This window comes from Leptinotarsa decemlineata, unplaced genomic scaffold, assembly GCF_025532065.1.
Source record: "Leptinotarsa decemlineata unplaced genomic scaffold, Ldec_3_MD MMD2_tig00001019_RagTag_RagTag, whole genome shotgun sequence".
In the NCBI taxonomy this organism is placed as follows: Eukaryota; Metazoa; Arthropoda; class Insecta; order Coleoptera; family Chrysomelidae; genus Leptinotarsa; species Leptinotarsa decemlineata.
The window spans coordinates 3634255-3660382 of record NW_027412557.1 but is presented as its reverse complement, the minus strand read 5'-3'; the positions used below and the strand labels follow the sequence as shown (position 1 = coordinate 3660382).

General features: G+C 34.8%; 2 protein-coding genes across 3 annotated transcripts in view; one reads left to right on the top strand and one right to left on the bottom strand.

Moving 5' to 3' along the window:
• fng (fringe) overlaps positions 1 to 26128 on the bottom strand; it is a 199343-nt gene that overhangs the window by 66720 nt on the left and 106495 nt on the right. For both annotated transcript variants that reach the window (XM_074175352.1, XM_074175353.1), the window contains one exon: positions 18437 to 18587. In XM_074175352.1, the coding sequence (XP_074031453.1) occupies positions 18437 to 18587 (151 nt within the window). The remainder of the gene's footprint in view (positions 1 to 18436; positions 18588 to 26128) is intronic.
• LOC111504165 (galactose mutarotase) overlaps positions 1 to 26128 on the top strand; it is a 135848-nt gene that overhangs the window by 94805 nt on the left and 14915 nt on the right. The gene's annotated exons all lie outside the window — the stretch shown is intronic.

Genomic DNA, 26128 nt, shown 5'->3' with positions numbered 1-26128 from the left:
GATATCATTTTTTTTTTCAATGTCGACGTTACTAAATGTTCAATCATCATGAATGAAATGTTAAATTCATCTGAACGAGTTTATAACGGCTCATTCAATAGAGAGGGTTTTTTCATTCTATACTCCCCTACTTCAGACCTGGCAGAACGAAATATGCTTATCAGATTCAAAATGAAGGTAAACGGCTTGAGGAACGGCATCCCATCTCGTAGTGCGTCCTTTTTATTTGATCTTCTTCGGGTTCGATCGACTGAAATGTTGACGTGATCTGTCACGATTAAAGGCTGACCCTTCGAAAATTTGCTCGCTATGGCAAATGACTTTTATGGTATTTAGGAAGCTTTTCGCTGAAAATTGCCAGTTCGCAGGGGAAACATTCAAGATGTTGTCAAATTGAGAGACTGAAAACTGGAAAATATATACAGGTGTTACAGTTTCGTCAAAAGCATTTCTTCATTGTAGCATTTGGGGAAATTGGAAATTTATATTAATAATATGACAGAAAATATTCATGACGTTATTTTCCAATCACAAGATGATACATGTTAAGGCTAAAAATATTGGGTCATATCAATAAAGAAATGAACTCACAGATGTAATCTTTGTGAACTTTAACATATAAATAGACGGTAGAAATTCTGAGTTTTATCGTTACCTTTAACGCTATTCTTAGTTCAGTTAGGTTAGGTTAGGTTAAAACTGAGTGGGTCTATTCGACCCTCCACCGCAATCTGACCAAATGAACTTGACCAAATAAAGCCAGCTTTTTGGCGAAGCCGATTAATTTATATGGTGAGTGATCTTTCAGGCAGATGGTAAAAGTGTGGTTCTGCCAAACTCTGAAAACCTGATTCGGTCCGCAGCGGGGCAGGCACAAAGTATATGCTCTACTGTTCCATCACTTTCCAAACAGAGGCGAGACACACTGCCTTTAGACAATCCGAGTCTCTGCATATGATGATTCAGACAACAGTGACCTGTAAAGAGTCCTGTTAGACATCGTAGTTCATCCCTCGTGTAGTTCAACAACTGTTTAATTTCAAGCTTCGAAGGTTGAATGAACGCTTTGGAGTAAGCCAATCCTGGAAGATATAGCCAGAAGTATTTAAATCTTCTTACTGTCCAGGTGTTCAATGTTTGTTCGGCAAAACTTAAAGCGATGCCAATGACAGGTTCTGTTTTGATGAAGCTACTTACAGCACCCTCCTTTGCAAGGGAGTCAGCAGCCTCATTGCCTTCCAGGCCAGTGTGATCAAAAATACACACCAACGACAATTTGTTAAGTCTTCCTATTGAAGAGAGTCGTTTTTGGCAATTGGCTACCAACTTAGACGTTGCTCGGTAGAAGCCAAGAGCTTCCAATGCCGCTTGACTGTCCGAGAAAAATGTTATTGACTTGTGTGTGAGGTTGGATTCTACCAATCTCCCCGCACACAATTCAATGGCATAGATTTTTGCATAGGTCCTTAGGCAGGTTGATATCTCTGTCCTGGGTCTGCAACTGAAAATACCTGCACTAGAGCCTGAAGGTATTTTTGATCCATCTGTGGATCAACAAATATCTGCTCTTGATATTTCCTTCTCCCGGAGGATCCAATCCTCTCTACACGGGAAAAGTACTGTATAAGGCAGTTCGTAGTTGGCAGTTGGATGCTTAATGTCAGAGGTCATTCCCAGGATGCTGTGACTTTGAGTGTCAGCCAGCAGTCTAGTGTACTCTGCATTAGATTGCTTTATGCCATATTGACGATGTGCACAAGTCAATATGCAGTCCATCTAGCCTTTCTCTCTAGAAAAATATGGAGAGGAGGTAATTCTAGAAGGATCTATATGGTCGCTGACGGTGTGGTACTGATGGCACCACAGATAGCCAGACAAGCCTGTCTCTGTGAGCCAGAGAGTCTCGCCTGAGCCGTTTTCTGTGAAGGCTTAGACCACCAGGCAATTGCTTCATAAGTGATCATTGGTCTGACAATCATCACATATATCCAATGGATTTATTTGGAAGCTGAAACCTGAGTTTTACCACAAATCCTTCGACATGTCCATAGGGACAGTCTGAATTTGTGTAAAACTTTTTCCAAATGAGACTTCCAGGTGAGTTTCTTATCAAGGATAATGCCAAGATATTTCATCTCCGTTCCAAATGGAATGAACTTACCATTGAGGGAAAGTGGCGTTAAATCGTCGAATTTTCTCCACCTGGTGAAGGGTATCATCACAGTTTTGCTGGGGTTGACAAATATCTGCTCCTTCTGGCACCAACTGTGAACCACGTCCATCGTACTTTAGAGGATATTACACGCTACCCTTCTCTAGATCAGTTAATGTTTCACATCGTATGATCCTAAATATAAGTAGGGAACGATGTTCTATAGTGGAGTTTTTATCATCATGACTTTGGCAAAAAACAGGTAGCAAAAACTATTTGCCAGATATCTTATGGCGTTCCTGAATTGATACTATAAGTTATTTGGGTAACTATATAGTTCTAACATGTGCTTGAGGATATCTTTAAAATAAAACGAATCAAAAACTGCGAAATTCATTAGATGTTTTCCTAATTCCAAAGACGGAGGCAAATTATAGCCTCCGAAACGTGAATATATGTATGATTTCTCATCTCTTTTTTGATAGACAAAATTATCAAATACGACCTGGTTCCTTCATGATAAGGCGGTGACTAAATGATTGTTATTAATTTTGCTTCATTTTCATGAATTATGTCTTGAATTAGACTCAGGTATTTGTTTCAGTTTATTAATTTTTAACTGTTTTATTTTGTATCCGAAAGTAATTTGAAAGTGGTAATTATGTATCCCTTGTGCAAGGTATGTTCAGAAAATAATGGAAATTTTATTCGTCTACATTAATATTGTCGCCTTCAAAATAGTTCCCACTTGATTTTAAGCATTTGTGACAGCACTTTTTCCAATCTTCGAAACACTTCTCACACTCGATCTTCGGGATAGCTTTTACCTCTTTTAGCGATGTGGTTTCAATGTCATCTATGCTTATGAAACGACGGCCCTTTGAGTGTCTTTTCATTTCTGGAAATAGAAAAAAGTCACACAGGGTCATGTCCAACATGGCTGAAAATTCACGAAAAAACAATGAAGTATTAGCAGGTGCAAAATCCATGAATTGTTTGTCTACAAATCTGTGCGTTTTTGTCGGATTGCTTCACGCAAACGGCGTTGCACTTGTAACTCCTTATTGACCGTTCGACCTCGTAGCAAGAATCCATGATGCACTTTGCTATCAAAATCAAAGAACACATTGAATATAACTTTCATGTTTGACCGCACTTGTCAAGCCATTTTTGGACTTAACGAACCAGAATACCTCCACTGGGACGTCATATTTATAAACCCATGTAACCCCCAGTTATAACACGTTTCAGCAATTTTGCATCGTCGTTGACTTCGTTTAGTGATTCCTAAGCTGACTCACATTAGGCCTTTGTTAATATTTCACACTTTTTATGGAAAATTTGATCCTTCGTTCTGTGATGTTTCAACAAACTAAAATTGCCGTGCTCTTGAAAACACGTCTAATCTTAGCAGCTGCCACACACAAAGTAAACAACTGATAATTGTTTCATAATTCATGGATCAGCATAATAAAAATATTCAATCGAACAATTCAAACCCGTGGTAGGAAAGCATGATGGAAAATGAAAAATAATACCTTCTGTTTTTTTGCCAATTTCATTTGTAACTAACGTTACTGCAGTTTCGTCCTATAGGGACATTTTCAAACTAATACAATAAACTAAAATACAATAAAAGTACAGACAGGTACCTGCAGGACTGTATACCACCTGCAGGTATCTGCAGTTAGTATACCTGGTTTAACAAACCGAAACCGGTCGTAATAAATAAAAAACTATTTATCCTGTGTTCAATCTTTACACTGTGTAGCATTTTGCTTTTTTTGCTTCGAGAACCGTATTTTTAGCGAGAAAAAATTTACATAAAAAAATTTACATAATGACATTAATCAAATTTCCTTGTTGTCTATCACATGTTCAGGCATATTGTTCTTTTTTTTATTGTGAAAGGTCAAAAACCCAAAAACATTCTGATTACGTATCAATCCCCGTTGAACATACGTTAGTTCTAATGAACATGCCAACAGCATCATATAAGTTCTAAGAAGAAAAAAGCGGTCCGCACCCACGACACGAGCCCGAGATACAAATCGCCATGATTTTTTTTCTCTGGGGCTACGACTCCGTTAATCCGTTGTTGCTGCCGCCTCTGCCTCCTATGATGAACGACTGCGTGTGCTCGCGAAGCGCGATCATTCGAGTGGAAAGGGCCTTATCGCCGACGGCTATCAACAGCTAGCCTTATACTGGCTGCCGGCCAAGAAGCATACCAGATTATGAGCATCGTTTCATAAATTGAAGATTTCTTCGACTCTACTTTTTTCACCTAATTGCATTAATGTTATTTCAATTACAGAGTTGAGTACATCTCTAGGAATCCGCGAACAATTTCATGTTGATGCGGAAGGTTATGACTGTAATTTTATAGACTGAAATTTTTCTGGACTCTGCTTTGAAAAGAAAATGTGTAATATGCATAAAAAGGGAGTCTGAGGCTACCAAAATTTTATCTCATTTTGGCTACTGGTCAAGAAGCTGAAAGATTATAAGCATCTGTCATTAACTGAAGATTTGTTCGACTTCACTCTTTTCATCTGATAGCAATAACGTTATTTCAATAACAAAGTTGACCACTTCTCTTCGATATATCAAACAAATTTCATGTTGATGCAGAAGGTAATGAATGTATTTTCATATACTACACATTTCCTTCTCCAGATTCAGAAAGAAAATTTATAGTACACATCAGAGGTAGTCTAAGGCTATCAACAGCAAACCTCATTCTGACAGCTGGCCAAGCGTGCAAGATTATGAGCATTCATAATTTGAAGGCTTCTTCGACTCTTCGTTTTTTATCTGAATTCAAAAACTTTATTTCAACACTTTTGGATCCGCGAAGATATCAAGGCGATTTCATATTGGTACGCAGAAAGTAATAACTGAAATTTCGTAGATTACATGAATTCTGCTATAAAAAACTATTATATCTAGATATCCAGAAGGCAGTCTGAGGCTATCAGCAGCTAGGAGTTCGATTTTTCAGTCTCAACTCACCAGTATAGGTGAGTTGAGACTGGCCTGAACATTTTTTTAGACAATTTGATTTACAGCCAGTGTTTCTGTATGCCCCCTTACTATATGTGAGGAACTTGGCGATTTGGATATGCTGTTGGTCAGTCCATTAATCTACAATTTAGGTGAGTTGAGACTGGCCTGAACGAATTTTTTTTTCAGACAATTCGATTTACAGCCAGTCTTCCAGTATGCCTCCTTACTATATGTGAGGAACTGGGCGATTCGGATATGCCGTTGGTCAGTCCATTAATCTACAGTTTAGGTGAGGTAAGACTGGCCTGAACGAATTTTTTTTCAGACAATTCGATTTACAGCCAGTCTTCCAGTATGCTCCCTTACTATATGTGAGGAATTGGGCGATTCGGATATGCGGTTGGTCACCTCGTTCACGAGCAGATAGGGCGATGGCAAATATGTTGTTTATCGTTCGCTTCAGCCTAATTCAAGAAATCATACTCTGAAAGAAATTGCTTGTACTGACTAGTGGCCAAATAGCTTGAAACCGATCTGCAAGTGTGCCCGTTCCAATAATTGAAAATCGATTCTGGCAGTTGTATCGCCAACAGCATATGCAGGAATTACTTCTGTGAAAAATCCTGCACTGACACCTGTCGGATATAATCCAACATCCTACGTGGTTTATCAGTCCATTAACCTACAGTGTATGTGAGTTGGGACTGGTCTGAACAAATTGTTTTTTCAGACAATTTAATTTACAGCCAGTCTTCAAGTAGGTCCCCGTACTATAAGTTCAATAACGTTATTTCAATTACCATGTCTTTTTAGGAATCTGCGGGAAACATCAGGACAGTTTCATATTGATACGACATATTATACTTATGATGCACTGTTTGGAACCTTTGGTGTAGTAATGAATATTACTGGAGTTTTTTCCCAACACCAAATCGTTATTTTTAACACCTCGACACGTGTTTCGATCACCAAGTGATCCTCTTCAAAGAGGAAGATTAAAACTAAGAACTAGTAATTTAGGTTGGTATACCTGTATGGTTGGTACGCCTGGATGGTTTACCTGAATGGGTTACCTTTATAGCATAAATAGGATTAGCTCGCACTAATTCTTAGTTTTAATCTTCCTCTTTGAAGATGATCACTTGGTGATCGAAACACGTGTCGATGTGTTAAAAATAACGATTTGGTGTTGGGAAAAAACTCCAGTAATATTCACGACATATTAGTATGCCTGCAATTCCATAGAGTATACATTTCCTGCCTTTGAAAGAAAATGTGTAGTGCCAATCCGAGCTTGTTAACATATAGTTGTTTTAAAATGAATAATACAGTAACGATAAGAAATTAAATTTGATTCATAAATGACGTTCGTCCCTTTCTCTGTGTATCTCTCTAGATTTATTAGTGGTTGCTTCATTTAAAAAGAGAATTCTGTCCTGTCATCTTTCCCAATCATCTGTTTTGCACTAATTGGATCAAAATGCGAATGAAAGTGGGTACTTCATAATAGGATGCTGCAAATCCCTGGTCTACATATGAAGTAACATGTTTCGCATTTGCAAAACTAAACTAAAATAAACTTTGGAAAGATTTTCAAGGAATTAGGTATGAAGGTGGTTTTTGAAACAAGTCATACACTACAGATCCTTTTAGAACGTCCAAATGACAAAGTCGAGAATTCGGAAAAGTCTGGAATTTACGAAATTTAATGTAAGGACTGCGATGCAAACTATGGTCAGACTAAAAAATCTACTAAAATAAGATATAAGGAACACTTAACACCCCTAAAATATGGAAGACCTGAAAAATCAGCAGTCGCCCATCATATTTTGCAACAAAACCATTCCATAGACTTTAGATCATTAAGTTTAGTTAGACAAGTTAACAACAACAGGCATCTAGATGTTTACGAGAGTGTAGAAATGAGTAAACACAAAAATATTATGAATAACAATGACATACCAATAGCTAATAGTATACTATATAACTTGTTGAAATAATATTTTATTTATTAAAATTCACCTGACTATAATATAGGGCAACATTGTAAAATTAATTTGAGACCAGTAGATAAGGCAACATCCTGAAATTAATTTAAGACAAATAGGATGCAGGTAATCAGCAAAGGTATCTATGGTATAAATAAAGATAACATTGTACATATATATTTAGTTTAATTTTCCTCTGGAAGATCACTTGGTGATCGAAACACTGTCAAAGTTTCAAAATAACAGTTTGGTGTTGGAATAAAACTCCAGTAATATTAATTAGTACAGCAAAGGTTCCAAACAGTGCATCATAAGTTTCATTTAGTATATTATGTAGAAATCCTGTGAATGATATGTTTGTTTGGAAAACAAATTGAGTAGAGAAACGTATTTTTTTTTTGTATAATTCAGTGTTCATATAAAATTATTTGTTTCGAAAGAATTTTTCTTTCGTGTAATTCAATGTTTATATGAAAGTAGCTCTTTCAGGAGGGCTTTTTTCTTCTAGTTTGTGTGAAACTTCTTTGCATGGTACCATGCATGGTACTTTTAAAAATGAGAAGCAGTACAGCTTATTCATCATAAGTGCAGCTGAATATAAATTACACAACTCAATTTTCTACAAATATCAAACTTTTAATATCCAAGGTAAGAACTCCTAATATAGAATCGGTTTGATAGTTTCTTAATAGCAATCTAGTTGCCCGCATACTCTAAATGAATGGATAATCAAGACAGGTAATTTATTAAAGCTTCATTTACCGTTCCAACGATGCTGATCGTTTGAAAAGTTTGCAAGGGCGTGTTCATTTCGAGATACTGACATCTGACAAGGAATTAAACATATCGTACCATTTTGCCGGCGGTTCGAAAATAAATAGATAGCCATGACAAACCGCAAAGATCGTGACTTGAACACTTAGACCTTTCTAATTTCTGCACCGGAATAGTTAGAAGAATTACTTCGTTGGTTGTTTTGGTCTCGTTTCAACTAATTCAGTAGCGGCGAAAAAAGAAGCGGGCGTGTCGTTAAATTTTATAAAGCAGCAGAAATGCTCTCTTGGAAAATCTTTTTTTATTGGAAACTTCGAATTTTGAGATACATGTTGCACTTTTGAAAATAAAAAAAAATTTATCCTAATTAAGAGATACAATGAAATACCTACCTCTAAATTCGACGTAAGAAACAACCAAAAACTCGTTAATGATGAACACCAGAACAAAAATGCTGTTTCTCGACGCGCGTTTCCCTAGCCGATACCAATCCACTGGTGTGGATTTCGGGCTGGTGGCGTCATATATATATATATATATATATATATATATATATATATATATATATATATATATATATATATATATATATATATCGCCATATTGGGCACCATCTGATGAGACCTCTGCCAGGTCGAAACAGCACTGTCTGGTGTTATGAATAACGAATGAATGTTATTTTTGCCTCTGGTTTCGACTAGCATTTATAGTTCTCTGAAAATAATACTCCCTTAGGGTATCACTTTGAAATCTTTTGATAGAAAACCGTTTTCGACTTTTGCAAGACACAATTTATCACTGCAAAGTAAAAACGCATAAGTATCATTCGATAAAAATTAATGAAACATTCATAAAATGGTGTGGATTAGGTAAGATTTCAAAGTGTACCTTTGAAATCCTACCTAATCCACACCATTTTGAAATATTTTAATAGAAAACCGTTTTCGACTTTTGCAAGACACAATTTATCACCGGACAGTAAAAACGCATAAGTATCATTCGATTAAAACTAATGAAACATTCATAAAATGGTGTGGATTAGGTAAAGTCAGATTAGTTCATATTCTAAGTATATATTAAAGAAGAGTGTAATACAAATTATGAAACAACAAAAATTAATTGGCGCTCTGAGACGACTTCATTGATTCCAGTGGTGCATTTGCATTTTCAGCTGCAGAAAAACCTGCAGCACCACATCATGTGAAGCAGCACCACATCATGTGAAGCAGCACCACATCATGTGAAGATCTCGATCTGCCCATGTCCTTTCTTTCATAAAACAAAATGCCATAATTTCATAAAACATAGCCAAAACACTTAGTGACACGACTATCGTCAAACTTACACCAGTCCATTTCGTCTTTGACCAAGGCGTAATAATGACCAGATTCAACGCCAGAACCACAGTGACTAATGACTGCATGAAGACTATAATAGTGGTCTGCTAGATTGAAGTGTTAATCTATTTCGAACCTTCGTAAGAGTTTGGTGCTTCCTTCAGAGGGTGAGTCATGTTTGAAGATCATCAGTGTTATTATTAGATTGACTGGTGCCTCAGATATACTTGTTTTCTTATAATGGTCAGTTAGTTTGGCGCATGTTTGGCAATACAGTCGATTATCACCCGTTAAAAGTTCCATTTTCAGATGATTTAACAATAAGCTTTGCACGGACTGGTTATCAGTCATATTAGGAAACGCTAGTTGAAGTTCCAGAAAATCACATATGTTTTTGCTACCTTTTGAACATTTACTGCAAAGTAAACAAGTGAAGATTTTTCCAGCAGAAGATCTACGAACACAAGACGAGACAGACTGCATGGAATTATTCGAACAAGAGCGGTCAGGAGTATTGATTCTGCTGTTTTTTTGCTCACGAAAAGTATCCAACAAGAACCCCAATAATTCGGTGCAATCCTCTTGTTGTCCTAACAAGTATCTAGTGGACTTCAAAGACTCCAGGAAATCGGTTGGTGGGAAAGATGATACATTCTTACGAAAATACAACTGCATGAACAATTGTTTGAGTTTGCTGAATAAGTAGGAAACATTCTCGTTCATCGTTAAAACCTCGTTCTTGAAATTATTCGTTATGAACAACACTTGTAAAATGATATTCATGTAGCAAGTGTTTCCCAAATTATTCAATCCAATTTTTTTCTCAAGATTTTCAGAACAACTATTTCACAGAATCTGTATCAGAACCATTTCTCAAGCTGCAATCGATCAGAATTATGAATTTTAATGGTATTTTTGTTTATTAATGAGTGTGATTGATGACTTGTTCACTTTATGGTATTTCATGATCACTCAAATGAAATGAATAAAAACACTTTTGTCTAAATACCACCGGAAAATTTTTATTTTACGGCCGGTTTCGGGTTCGATCCCATTATCAAGTATAAAACTTGATAACGGGATCAAACCCGAATCTGGTATAAAACTTGATATCAAGTATAAAACTAGATAATGGGATCAAACCCGAAACCGGTCGTAAAATAAAAATGTTCCAGTGGTATTTAGACAAAAGTATTTTTATTCATTTCATTTAAGTTTATTAATGCATTGTAGTAAAGGCTTGTCAGTTATTTGTAGGACAGTGTGATTATATGACCACCATCACCAAATGAAATATACGTATCATTTCCATTATTGTTAAAGCTTTTTCTGAATTATTTCTAGACAGTTTCAAAAATTCAAATGATTACCTGAATCGTATCAATAAATTATGATACTAATGATTCGAGAATATTATGATTGACAGTTCAAAGTAAGCCCTGTACTCGACCTAAAAGGACTCGATAATTTGTTTTACAAAATATTTCAGAGAATCAGCTCTCCACCTATGATACTCCCTTAAGGAATCAGGACGAAACGGACTCGCATGGAAAAAAACGATCGCGTGTTTCTAAGTCAGGCGTGGTCTTCGAGAGTACTCTCTAAGGCGCTACCGGGCCAACGGGGTCACTTCTTGTTCTTGTAGCTTGCGGGATTTATGACGGCTGTCTAGATCAACGGTGCACATTATGCAGCTGGTACAGGCCGTTACGTTCCGTCCGACAGAATCTGATAAGCACTTTCCGATGGAGTTTGATTATGTTTCACGTTGAACTTAATTCCGCAATGGTGTCTTTTTAATGCAAAATTGATGTTTGGTTCTCGGAATGGAATTAAACGCTTCAATTAAATTTCCTGATAGTTGAGAACTGGGACTCGGTCATCCAAGTATTCTATTGAAATAATAAAAATATTTTTTCTTTATTCATTCGTGATTATGAGCAAAAGTATCACGACACATTGAAAATGTTTTCTTAAAATATGAGTATGATCAAATATGGCACTCAAATAGTGCTAGGTGGGTGTTGAGGTTTATCCCCTTGAATTCGAACTCCAATTATTTCAAACAAGAAAAACTCCAGTGTTTGCTGTCTGTATTTATTGTCCACCTTCGTGGACTGTATCCTATTTTATTCTGAGCTGAATCGCACAAATGTTATTGTTAACACCACTTGAAAATATCTGAAACCCAACATGTGTCAGAAATATACCCACATACATAAGGGTGATGCAGTTGTTCGATAACGAAAAACATTCACATACCAATACAAGTTAGTAAACGTTGCCAGATCTTGAAAGTCTACACAAAATTTAAAAAGTTATAATATTCTAAACAGTGGGTACATTAATCACTTCCGTTATCGTAAATATTCTTCAACTATCAAAAGCTTAGATGTGTTTTACGAAAGTCAACCATTTAACAGTTCATCACCATGCGATGCAAGAACTACAGGAAAATCCTTAAGGCGCTCTCAGAGCGGTGCCTGTGCGAAAGTAGCGATTCACATTGGGTTTGAATCGCTGGAGATTAAATCCATTTGAGAAAACGTTCTCAGAAAGTTTATTCCACATAAACGCAGTTCTCCAGATGAAAGAGTTGTTAAACAGTGAAGTTCGACGGGTACTGAGTTGAACCTCAGCCACAGTCCGTCGCCTATTTCTGATATGTACGGTCCAAGTCACTTGAACACTTCCCGTGAAAGTATCTATAGAAGAGAGACAAATCTCCAACATTTTTTCGATGTTCCAGGCTATCAAGGTTGCACGTGATGTTCGCATCTCCAATCAGGCGGATGGCTCTTTTCTGGATGGAATCCAGCAACTTCAGGGTATGTTTGGGGGCAGAGCTCCATACATGAGAACAATACTCCAAAGAAGGTTTGATCTGAGCTTTATAAAGCACCAAAAGTTGCTGAAGTATGTATAGTTTTCAGTGTTCCAAGCTTTTTAGAAGCAGCCTTTGCAATTCCAGCGACATGATTGTGCCAAGACATATTGGTGTCCATTTTAATCCCCAACAAACTTATCGAAGCAGAAAACGGAATTGTCTGACCTGACATTATTATATCCGGTTCGGAGACATTTATCTTCTTGTAGAAAACCAATGCCTGGGTTTTTGTGGCATTGAATTGAACCTGGTTACTTTCACCCAATTCGAAATCACTTCTAGATCTTCGGCCACTTGCAAGGAACGTTCTTTCAGGAAGCTGAAGAGCCAAACATAGAAATGATCCGACAAGCCATAGCATCGAAGTTTGGCCAGCAAATTCCCATGCCACATGTAACCGTGGCAAAACAGAATAAATATAATCATGAAAACTCACAAAACATCAATACAACAGCAAAATGAATATTTTATAATTCAACTGTAGTCTAAATTCCTGCTATTGATGTTATTTCAACAGCACTGCCTTTGAAAGCAGTCGCAAACATCAGTTTAAAGGGCCAAAGCAAATTTTGATGCATTTTGCTTCAAAAGTAATCAAACATGAATTCAGCATTCACGAAACTTCAAATTGGTCGATATTAATTTAATGAGAGCGGGATTCAAACCAGGCTAATGTATGGAAATGGAACATTACTTAAAATACTCCTTTGGCTGCACTTTACTTATATAAAATAGCAGGTACACGATCGCTATTTGCGTTTGGTTGAATAACGATTTAGATTTATTGATATCTAGTGAAAAATTATTTAATTTGAATGCAACAAAAATATTGATGTGGTAATTGCATTTATAACATAACTTGCTCTTACTGTTGAAGTTACATTGATAAAACTACAAAGCCATCAAACGTGTGTGAGAGTAAATATTGGGAATACATCAGAATTAAAAAATCAAAATTATCCGAACACGTTTTAATATCCAACAGAGATCATCGGAACCATAATCGCCACATAATGAACCACATGGTAAGAGGCAAGTATCAGCTGGTATCTTCTCTTCAGACGTCTTCTGCTCTCCACTATATCTGGTGTTATCTGATTATATACGACTCCCTTGTGCTACTACCGCTTTGGTTCTGATCTCACGATGAAGTTCTCACAAGTTTTTATCTGATGAAGAATACTTGGGTGAACTTCATCGTAACAGCAGAACCTTCCCCAAATTAATAGGGCGTTTTTTGGTTCTTCTGTCATCATTCGATGACACTGTATCTGTATCTCTTCAGGTATTGTTGGGTCAACGAGTCACCTTTAGGTTGCGCAGGTGTGGCATCCGGTAAATTCATACTGATACTGCCCTCCTGTGAGTTCGGATGCATATGCCCATACTGCATTTGGCGTCCCACCAGAGGTTGCTGCTCGTTTCCTGAATCAGCAGTTGTTCGAGCCTCCTTGGCTTCATCAAGGCGCCTTCTTGTAGGGGGGTTTGGCCTACTGATCTTCCCAAAACCGTTCGAATCCAATTCTCACCTCCCTTCTCAGGGAACCGCTTGTTGTGCTTTACCTCGTTTTCTGTAGAAACCATTGTTTTGGTCTTCCTCTACTAACTGCTAGGTTCGTCTTCTCTCTTCGAATTCAAAACTTGAGCCAGAATTTGAGATTCGTAAATAACCTTACACTAATTCTCTTCAAATTTTAGTCATGAAATTTTCATCAAACATTTTCCCAAGAATACTTTTCCGAAGTTTCAGTGAAATTAATCAGGAGTCATATTATGAAGGATTAATAAAGGGTCTTTTAAAATGAAAGTGTTAATATGAAATGAAAGGAAAAATCAATTTTGAAATAATAATGGATTGGTTGATATTGAGATGTTAAGCTTTGAACTTTATCATTATCGTTGTTGACAGCAGTTTCATCAAACAAACTGCTTGTCAAAATTACAAGGTAGATATTATCGATGAAATTATCCATAAAACTACGAAAACAAGTTATTCACGAGGTTCATCCCACTACAAGAAAAGATAATGAGCGTAAGAGGATTTTGACATATTTTGGTGAACCATCAATAACATCGCTTAAAGAAGAGAGACTTGGAGTTTGCGTACAGAACCAATGATAATTAGAGCAATTTCATTAAAAACACCAAAGACAAAAATTCAGTGTCTGATAGATCAATGAGTACCTACATAAGTTGACTTGCGGTTCGTGTCCAAAACTTCATATTAGATGAGCGGGGGGAACCTTTTCATAAAGAATAAAATAGAATGGGAGAAGTTTGGTAAATATGAAGACCGATTCGACAACATCTTTTGACAGCGGAACACGAGTTCCACCATAACAACGTGTTAATTTCAGAAGAGAAAAGTTTGGAATGAAATCACTTGAAATGCTTGGAAATTATTAGATTTAAGAGTTTGTAGAAGGTCATGTGTTTCGAATTGTTATATTAAAGAATTTAGTTAGTATGAATAAACGTCTGAGAAAACTATAGTATTGTGAAACACAATGAAGTGTTGCTTGAATATTCAAAAAAGTTACTTTTCATGAAAGGTTAACAATTAGCACTTACTGCAATCATAAATTTGAGTTTTTTATAGGCTTTGAAATTGAGATTCAAAATCTTCTTGAGCATTTGGCAAGTCTCTGATATAATAGAAGATATGAATTATAGAATATGGGAATAAACACTTACAGTATTTCTCGATGAAACGAAGGAATTTGAAAATTATTCATCTCATAGAAACTTGACATGCATGTTTCAGATCCAAAAGTACTATTCGTAAAAATGTGCATCTTCAGACAGTTACCTTTCAGGTAACAATCAGGAGCATCAGCATAAAGGATATGAAATACAATGTTTCCAAATAGTATTTGAAATATATTTCAAACCGATATTGAAAAATCGGACTTAATAATATTACAGATAAAATACCTTCCATATATGGAGACAATATTAACCTTTGATGAGTTATATGAATGATGAATAAAATCAGTAAATTTTAAGCAAACTGTGGGTTATGAATTTTAATTCGAAACAAAATATTGTGAACTTATCGATGCCCCCTTTGATTCTGAATTATTCTACCATATTTGAAATCATTTTTGTATATTCCAGGAAGCCGATCTTTTATCAATCATTTCAAAAACATAAATACCAACATATTCTGATTCTATAAATCCGCAATAAAATATCACGAAGTCAGTCATAAAAAAAAATATTTTCTGTCTAGAATTCAACAACATCGTATCAATTTTTCAATACTTCGGCTACTGAACCCACGTACGGTGAATGTTCCACCATTTTACAAGTCAGATTGGCAGAGAATGTTGGTACTAATGTCTGTAATTACACGGTATACGCGATACGGTTCATCATTCTTAATTGCAGTTTACCATTGAACGTTCCAAAATTATAGGCTACCTTAAGATAGTGTAATATATTTCATGTGATAATCAAAACAGCATCAATTAATTCTGATAGAGAAATGATCCGTGGAAGGAAAAATGTTAATTGAGAACTGAATACTCAAAATTAAATAACCCCTGCATTTTTCAGTTCTTATAAATTATAAATTATAAATCCTTATGATATACAAAAGTGATCACATAAGAGTTTGAACGGTGGTGATATTGAAAATAATTATGTTGAGAAAGTTTCATGAATAATGAAAATACTTGTTACCTGGGCAAAAGGGGGTAAAGTCATGTTTTTCACGAAAACATGTTCAGTAGTTTCTGAATAAGAAACTGTGCTTTTTCATTGCTACAAACGAATAAGGTCGGGTCGAATATATTCTTGTTCATAACATAACGATCAAAAAGTTTGCTCATTCAAACAAACTTATTCCCTTTTGCACAAATAGCAAATAATCAGAATAATGATAAAGGTAGTACTGGAACCTCTGGCGTAGAATGAATCCAAAACAAATACTGTTCTGTTCCCAAACACTAGAAATGCGAGACTCTTCTCGGCACGCGTTTCTCCAACCAGATTGGTTTTTTAAAAAATTCACAAACCTGGCAAATCGGTAAGACCCATTGTCTCTGTTCTTGTTCAGATTTGCATTGGAAGCAAAAGAGGGGTTATAATACTTCCACGGACTTGGATCCAATATGTAGATGATGGTGTCAGTATTTTTCGGGTTCGAAGGCCGTAGATTTTTGGAATTTCTTCCTGACGTGTCGGTGGCACGAGTGGCTAACTTCTTCAGAGGTTTATACGTTCTGAATTCTGTGTTTTCAAACAGAATCCTGTGGTTTCCTTCACTGAGTGCGTGATCTGCCACAGCTGAGTTGTCTGCATGCTCCTTCGGCCTATTTCCCATGGATCTTTGGGTGGTTCCGATATATACCTTCCCACAAGTGCACGGTATACGATAAACCCCTGCTGCTGATAGTGAGGCCCTTTTAATGTCGTGTTTCCCCAATAGTTTTCCAATTCTGTCTGTGACAGTTCCGGTTTGAACTATATGACTCTTCCGTTTCACGGCTTTGTTGATTCAGGGTACACTGTATCCATTCGATCTTAAGATAACTCGAAGGTGTTCTAGTTCTTCCCCTAGATCCGTGGTTCTTAACCGGTGGTCCCTGGAAGCATCCCAAGCGGTCCGCGGAGCCATCCTAATAAAAATGTTAAATGAGTTGACACGATAAAACGCGACCCGCCGCTCTCCACGTATCCGAAGGGGCGAGGTGCTGAGTGCGGGAGAGGAAGCTATTTTCTCAAGAACTTGAAACGACGTCGCAAGGTGCAAATGTTATGGATGCAATAAGACAATATATGGAAAAACATGGACTTATGTGGGAACGACTTGCGGGGTTTTGTACGGACGGAGCTCCTGCTATGCTTGGTTCCCGCTCTGGTCTTGCAGCATTGATAAAAACCAAAACTCCGTTTGCAATTACGATGTTCTGCGTTATTCATCGTCAAGCACTAGCTGCCAAGACGCTTCCAGAATGCTTTGCTTTGACGATGAAAATAGCTATAAAAATAGTAAATTTCATTAAAAAGAGTGCACTCAATACTCGTCTCTTCAAACAATTGTGTTCTGACATGAACTCTGAACATGAAACTTTGCTTTTCCACACGGAAGTGCGTTGGCTTTCCAAAGGAAACATGTTGTTGCGGTTGTACGAACTAAGTAAAACTGACTAAAAATATTATAAACTAACAAGGAAACAAAGAGTTGTTTGATCAGTTCTGCGAGTCCAAATTTCAAATACATTTTGCTTATTTGGTCGATTTTTTGCGCAACTAAATAAATTGAACCTTCTACTGCAAGGGTCGGGAAATTTGAAGTTACAAGGCATGAGCAATATGTTTGCTTATGAAGATAAAATCAGTGCATTTATCGCTCAAATCGAGCTATGGATCAACAAGGTCGAAAGTAATAACTTTTCTGTGTTTGATAAGCTTAATCAAATTATTGATGGTCAGTGTGCTGAAATTAAAGGAGAAATACAAAAGAACATGATAATACATTTGAAAAACTCAAATATTGAATTCAATCGCTATTTTCCCGACCGCGAGGATAAAAGTATTCAAAAACTGATCCGCAATCCATTTATTGTAAACGTTTCTGAGGTGCCTGATGTAATTGATATGCAACACGACAGCAACTTAAAAGATACATTCGAATCAGGAATTAATCTTGAAGAATTTTGGAGCCAGAAGACAATTTCTTTACCAAAACTTCGAGACATTGCTATTGCCTAACTTTATTTTCTTCGACATATCTATGTGAACAGGGGTTTTCGGCGCTTCTGATTATTAAAAACAAGTAAAAACAAGTAGCGTTTGAGTTTAAGTAACACTAAACAAAGGATTCAGAATTTAGTAAAGAGTTACAGATTTTACCTAACGATTAAACGATATTAAATAATTTTATGAGTATTTTATTTATAGATGAATTAAAACAACCATTGCATTCATTTACTGTACTGTACTGTATTTATTTGTAGTTATCGTAAGATACTTTAAAATAACTACAAACTAATTAACAAACTTGGTGGTCGATGGCCTGACAGAAATTTTGTCAAATGGTCTCGCATGACTATAAGGTTAAGAACCACTGCTCTAGATGCTTTGATTCACATATTCTCCGAGCCTGGTGATGACTCCTCTCTTCTAACTACGATCTCTAACGGAACGAACTCGGAGAATATGTGAACCAGAAGATCTAGAGGAAGAACTAAAAAACCTTCGAGTGACCTTGAGAACGAATGGATACAGTGTTCATGTTCTCTTAAACGTTTCTATTAGAAAAAAAAACAATTTTTCAACTCACCAGTACTTTTTTCTCCTTCTTAATAATCTCCAGAGGAGCCTGTATACTCGGCTTTCCCAGATACCACTCATCCCTGAAATTGTAATCCCCCAAAAAACGGACTAGGCGAGGGACGTTCACGTAGTTATCGTCATCAAAGTGACAAAACCATCTGAAAGAAAACGGCGATTATATTTTATGTGTTTGAGACATCTTACAATAGAATTCTGGCGTCGTGTAGCAGATCTCCGCAAAGATTGTTCGCGTGCCGTCAAGAGAACTGTGAAAAATATATATTCGACAATTGTTTCGTGGGTGGCTTTCATCTGAGAGGACATATTTTTCGACAGAGATGTATTAATCCGTTTTTAAACATTCAACGTGCGAAAATGTCATTTGCAGTTATCGTCAATACCAATATAATATTATTTCGAAATATGTCTTTGCCATCGATAATATACAGCAAGACATTTCCATAAAAATTCGAAACCACCTCAAGTTGGGACAAAACTACTGGAAAAATTCCAGACTTCTATGCGGGGGTTTCATTTCCCACTTTCAAAGGGAATGGGGAAAGATGGGGTGAAAATTCATCATAAACGACCATCGGGTCACTGTCAATTATTACTGCTTTGCCTGTGGAAATCGATCCACATTCAAAAGATATATAGCTTTGAAATGCCATCAAAACTTTTTCCAAATTATGCAAAAGTTAAATAGATTTTGAACAATATCAATTTGAATATTGAATATAGATTCCTAAATTGCAGTTTTTGTTGTTCAGAGATTATCGGGTTTTGGTTGCAAACAGATTCAGAAAGGCATATAGAACATATGATCTGTCACATCAGCTTGCCGTTTCTTAAATATACTGGAAGGTTTGCTCTCTAGAAAGTTCTGGAACAGTCCAGGACATTCGATAGTATTTGAAAACTTTCCACAATATTTCAGAAAATTACAGAACATCCTGGAATGTGATGAAATATTTGACAATAATCTAGAACGTTCGAAAATATTTGGGAACTTTAAAGATTATTGTGAGATGATCAAGGAAGTTATATGTTGTGGTAGCCCTTCATCCCCTACCATTTTCACGCCAATCCAGATTGTTTGGTAATGGTAAATGGTAATAGTGTCATAATTTTCAGATATCTGAAAAATTATGACATCGTCATCATTAATGCTACAATTTTGTAAAAAAAATAAAGTAAGTTTATTTTTTGAACGTGTCTGACTGAATATCTCGTTAATCTCCTACCTATATATATATATATATATATATATATATATATATATATATATATATATATATATATATATATATATATATATATATATATATATATCAAATAGCGAACGAAAACGGATACACCCAAAAGACAATAAATAAACTAGAAAACAGAATCAAACGAAGAATACAGACCAAGGATCAAGCTATCCCAACAGACAAAACAACACAACGATGGACAGCATTCACGTACGTAGGACACCAAACCAAGAAACTAACAAACATCTTCAAACCACTGAACATCAACATCACATACAAGTCGAACACGAAGATAACACAAAAAATAAACAACCATGAAAAAGAAGAACACAAAAACCAAAACGGGATATACAGTATACAATGCTCGGACTGCAACAAATTCTATATCGGCCAAACCAAGAAAAAACTGATCCAAAGTTACAATGAGCACAAAAAGGCATACATAAATCCAACAGTATATAAATCAAACCTTGCAACACACGCCATACAAAACAAACATAATTTCCCCCCACCAGAGAACATAAAACTAATAAAACAAATCAACAAGGGAAACCGCATGGCCATTTGGGAAAACTTGAACATCCATAAATTCAACAGTCTCAAATCACTTATCGAGGAACAAGTACAAATCAAAACACAACAAGATCTCACATTCAATATATTAAACAAAACCATACACATTCCTAGAGAAGATCTAACACGAAGAAGAGTACCTGATGCAGAACAAATACAGGCAAATTTACCTAAAGTACCTGTAATACCTGAGTTAAGATGCTCTAACCGTATAAAGAGACAGACAACAGGATGACCAGCTCATATATATATATATATATATATATATATATATATATATATATATATATATATATATATATATATATATATTGAAAGGTCAAATTTAGTTGACTGGTTATTATATAACTATAAATTATTTTTGATTTGGGTATTTCAGTCAATATCTGCCGGCTATGGAAACACTATTTTTTGTTATTCAAGCTTTCGGAAAGTAAATTTTTCTCCTTTATCTATAATATCTACAAAATAAAGATCATGTGAACATTATACAGCAATAGATATGTTACAAAAACTCACCAAAGTTAGTATAAAATATAAAAAAAGGCATATAAATCCAAACATAAAACGAAAAGTCAAATGCAAAATTTGACGTTGAAAATTTTGTTACAGCACCAGAGAAAATGTGATTATTATAATATTAACACATACAGTGAGTGAAAAATTATTAGTAATATGATATTGAAATTATTTGTTCAATTTTATTTATCAGAAGTTAAAATATAATTGTAAATTTGACTTAAATTTTGTATTTCTGATTTTTTGTTTATATATGTATATATATATGTATATATATATATATATATATATATATATATATATATATATATATATATGATGTGTTGTTCTTCCGGGTGTTCATCCGTTGGGTACTATTCGTTAGTCGACGTTTCGCCATCATCTCAGATGGCATTATCAAGACGAGTTACTGCTGAAGTATTTATATATATATATATATATATATATATATATATATATATATATATATATATATATATATATATATACATATTTTTTGTTTGATGCAACTAATTTTTTTTCATTTTCAGTATTTTGATATTAACAAATGTTTACAAAAAGGATTTGAAGCTTTAATAACTTATTACATACGAGCGCTTTCGATACAGTTGTCATCTTCATGGCTCTACTCAAACTGAACGTTTTATCTTCTTGTTTGTTCTTTCATACGGTTAGAACGCTTTAGTGCAAGTATTTGTCCTCTCCTTTCATCCGGATCTCTCTTTAAATTTGCCTGTATTTGGGTTACAACAGGTAATATCCTTTGTTCATTATTTTGAGGAGTGTGTATTGTATTGTGTAGTATATTGAATGTTAGGTCTTGTTGTTTTGATTTGTATTTGTTCCTCGATAAGTGAATTACCACCTATTGGTGTGACACCCAAGTCTATTTGCCAAGTTTCAATGTCAGTATTGGTGGTTTGACCAATCAATCGACAACTACAGTAGCAGTTTCAATTGTGTCATATGTCTCGCTTGTGTTAACGCAGTTATTTTTATTAAATACTTTTCTTGGTAATTCATATTTGGTTTTCAATCGAGGACCGCCTGAACTTTTGAATGCTTTTCGAATATGAATCGCTTAGTGTATCAACATAATCCAAAAGTAATTCGCTTTTTACGAAAAAAAAAGAAGTACAATATTATAGGTATTACTGTCACAAGTCACTAGCAACTCAAAATCAATTTTAATCGCTCATGTAACACATTTTATATGATGTGCTATAAATATTCATGGTGAAATTTAACCGAGCCGCATTCACGGTTTTCATATTTAATGAAAATTAATAGAATACCTACATGAACTAGTCGTTAACAAAACTCTTTCGTAAAAACTACATGAAAGATAAATCAATAAATACTTCGTCACGTCTCTTAATTCATTTTGTACAGTTGAATTATTCGAAATCATCAACGCTTAGATTATCGTACAGCAATCACCATCGAATGATCAATGGACATTTCGAAAAAACAAACACTATTCTTAAAATGATTCTTAAATGAATCACGTGAAAAATTTTGTGTAAACTCTCATCTGTAATCGTTACCTGTCCACTTAGTTAAAGATACATCAATTAGCTTAAATGGGAGAGAAAGATAAATTCGCTCTATTCGTTTGGTAGAGTAACCGTAAATTTTAAAGTTAGCACCTAAAATAAAAAAAAATTTGATATTATGAAGGATTCATATAGATTCTACATCTATTTCATTCTTATTTGAATTGCACTTTGTTAGATAGAAACAAGCAAATGTTTTCATTTATTGTACAGAAAAAAAAATACTCTGTATGACAGGAAACCTAGATTTCAGAAAAAAATCTTGTTTGACTCTGTATTTTCAAATGGAAATTGAGAAAATCTGTTTTTTTTTTCAGGTACAAATTAAAAGAAAAGAAGCAAAAAAGTACATAAACAACTTTTTTGTGATCATCAAATCATACACAAATCACTTTATCTTTATTTTCAGGTAGAAAACTTATCACAGCGTTCATTTTTTTATCCTCCCAAAGTATGCTTCATATACATGATTTGGTCACCTTTGCAGGTCCTGCACATCATTACTACTACCTGATAAAGTCATTGATTCTGTAGAAATATGAGTAGCAGTAATCAAAATAGAATCTGATGCTGTATAATATTTCATTATCAATCTTTTCTTATATTAGAGACTACTCGATGAGGTCTTGTTTAGAAGTAACTTTTTTTATTTACTAACAAAACAAATGAATAATCTGCGTTTAAAATGACACAAACAGAAAACCTCGATATTAACATATAAGAAACAGTTATTATTCTTTATACATATGAGTTACTTCTGAGCTGGCAAACATCTGACTCATGTTAAACTCGAAACAGATCCAATTAGGAGGTAATCTGACCTTAGTGCATTTTCAGCAACAGAGTAGCGTTCAATTATTTTTGAGACTTCATTCTCTTTGATAATGCCATATTAAAAACTGATATTCTAATGTTCTGTTGTATCTATATCAGATTGGTTCCATCCTTGAAAACTAATGTCGTTATACTACCGATTGGATGGATTATCACCACGATTTTGTTGAAATTTCTCGGAATCGTATATCACAGATAGTTCAGCATTAGAATAGATGAATTTTAAAAATATGTCGCTCGTTTGAAGAAACTAGGTCATCGTTTTTATGAAAATATAAACACACCTTTTATTGTCTGTTTGTTAATATCAATTTTGTTCCATCGATATATAAAATGAATAACAAATATTTACTCGCGCTGCTTCACAATCAATCAGTTGCAACGGATGTTTAGTAAAACCGTAGAGCTTTTTTTATTGTTTCATTGGAAGGATAGCATATCGCATATCAACAACGAAAACAAAACCATGAATTATAACAATTTATACAAGGGGCAAAGATAAATTCTACTTACGGTTTCAATATGAAAAAATAATGAATACTCTAAGTCACTTTTGAATGGAAATGAATTTACCGAAAAGGGATCCAAATTATTTTTAACGTTGTTTTATATAATGAATCAGGTATGATGTATTGTATAAATCCATTTGAATAGTTTATTGATGAAGTTTATTAGCTCCGGAACCATTTTTAGATATTGAGTGGTTGAAATAACGGTTAATATTTCATAACGTTTCGAAACAGAGAATGGCATGGTATTGTAAAGTTAGAACAAAGTGGGATTCGATGCTTCCATCTGATGAAACAGTAAGTTATTCTCAAAGAAACTGGAAAACAAGAAAATCTATGGAGTCGGCAAAAGACTCAATTTACAAATATAAAATATTTCCTTCAAAGAGGTAAAATGCTATAAATTTCCTTCTTTATCTGAGAGTCCTTCTAATAATGAAAAAATTATTCGCCTTCTATTTTTTCAAAAGTTCATCTGAACATCTGTACATTCATTTATACATTTTGATAACACTATAATATATTCCACTGGAAAATGGCATTAGGAGCTTTATTTGTTTGAAAGTGGTTGACGATGTTTCGTGGTGCATTTCATTAGTTCGGACTTCCATTGTCTAATATGATAAATTGATTTGAAATCCCTGAAAAAATCTGTGAAAAAATTGAAGAGATTAGCTGAAAAATAACAATTATATTAAGCCAAAAAACTGAAATTACAATGAAATAACATACAAGCAACAAACGAAAAAAAATTGAACTTTTAACACGAGCTGAAAATTCAAAAATTATTAAAAAGAAATGAAAATTTAAAAATTCAAAGATTCCAAACCGAGTTACTTCACGACGTTTCGATTGTTAGTATCCACAATCGTCTTCGGGTGATAACTGTTTGTTTCTTGTATTTTATTTCATTGTAATTTCAGTTTTTTGGCTTATAATATAATTGATATTTTTCAGCTAATCTTTTTATTTTTTTTACATATTCTTTCAGGGATTTCAAATCAATTTATCATATTAGACAATGGAAGTCCGAACTAATGAAAGAAACTTTATTATTTTCCTGGATCATTTCCAGTTGTAAGCAATACAGGGATTCAATAATTCTAGACTAACATTCTTGAATTATGTGCGTCCTTCAACAGAAAAGAAGTTAGCGAATTATGGTTAGGGGCACATAATTCGGGCTGTAAGTGAGTAACCGTTTGAAACAAATTACAGAAATGAATGGTCAGTACGATTTCTATGGTTTGTTATTTCTCTGTTTCTATTAGGCATCTCCAGGATCCGGTGAATGAATTGGGTATGACGTTTGGTGAAAATTAAATAAAATAGTTTTTTGATGAAGTTTATTAGCTTCGGAACCATTTTTAGGCATTGAAATGGCAGAGAAAAATTGAAAATGGTTGAAATAACGAAAAGGAGAAGTGAAATAGTTTTGTGAGTTTAGAGAAAATTGGAACTCTATGCTTTTAGCTGATGAAACAGTGAGTTCTTTTCAAACAGAATGAAAAACAATAAAATCATGGAGTCGACAAAATACTCAATTCACGAATATAAAATATTATTTCCTTAGAAGCGATAAAACTATGAAAAAGTTGGAGGCTAGACTGATACCCATAAAATCAGTATCTAGGTGTCATTCTTGAATCATACGTGATTCTCAGGGCCTATAATAGTTATGCATTATTTCAATGCCAGTGTCTTTATCGAAATAAACCAGTGTATTCAAATATTCAAATATGATTGTGACTAAATATTGAAACTTTCACAGGTTTATCAATTTGATATTATGATGATGACTAACTTTATTGGGACAACTCAAATGAATATGTGAATCAAATAACCGTCATCAATGCAATTAACAAGATACTGAACTGAAAAAGGAATTGCCATAATTCACTGATTCACATAACCTCACTCACTGAAATATAACAATAATCATTCAATACAAACTCCACCTTGATTACCAACAATTTATACATGATATTCAGAAATCTCGATATCTTAATCGAAACTTATCAGTATAATCAGCTCCGCCCCTAAGCATACCCTGAAGCTGCTGGATTCCATCCAGGAAAGAGCCATCCGCCTGACTGGAGACTCGAACATCACTTGCAACCTTGATAGTCTGTAACATCAAAGATTGAAAATTTGTCTCTCTTTTATAGATACTTTCACCGGAGGTGTTCGAGTGACTTGGCACATTTGATTCCACCAAAACCGGTACATATCAGAAATACGCGACGGACTGTGGCTGCTCATCGTTTTGAGTTTTAACTCAGTACACCTCAAACTTATTTTATGAATAAAATCAAAAATGATACTGTACTCCCAACTCCCACATACAAACTACTGCCGATGATTCAAGAAAGAAGACATGGGGAGTTGGGAGTACAGTATAATTTTTAATTTTATTCATAAAATTAGTTACTATAAAATGTGCAAAACTTCGGTT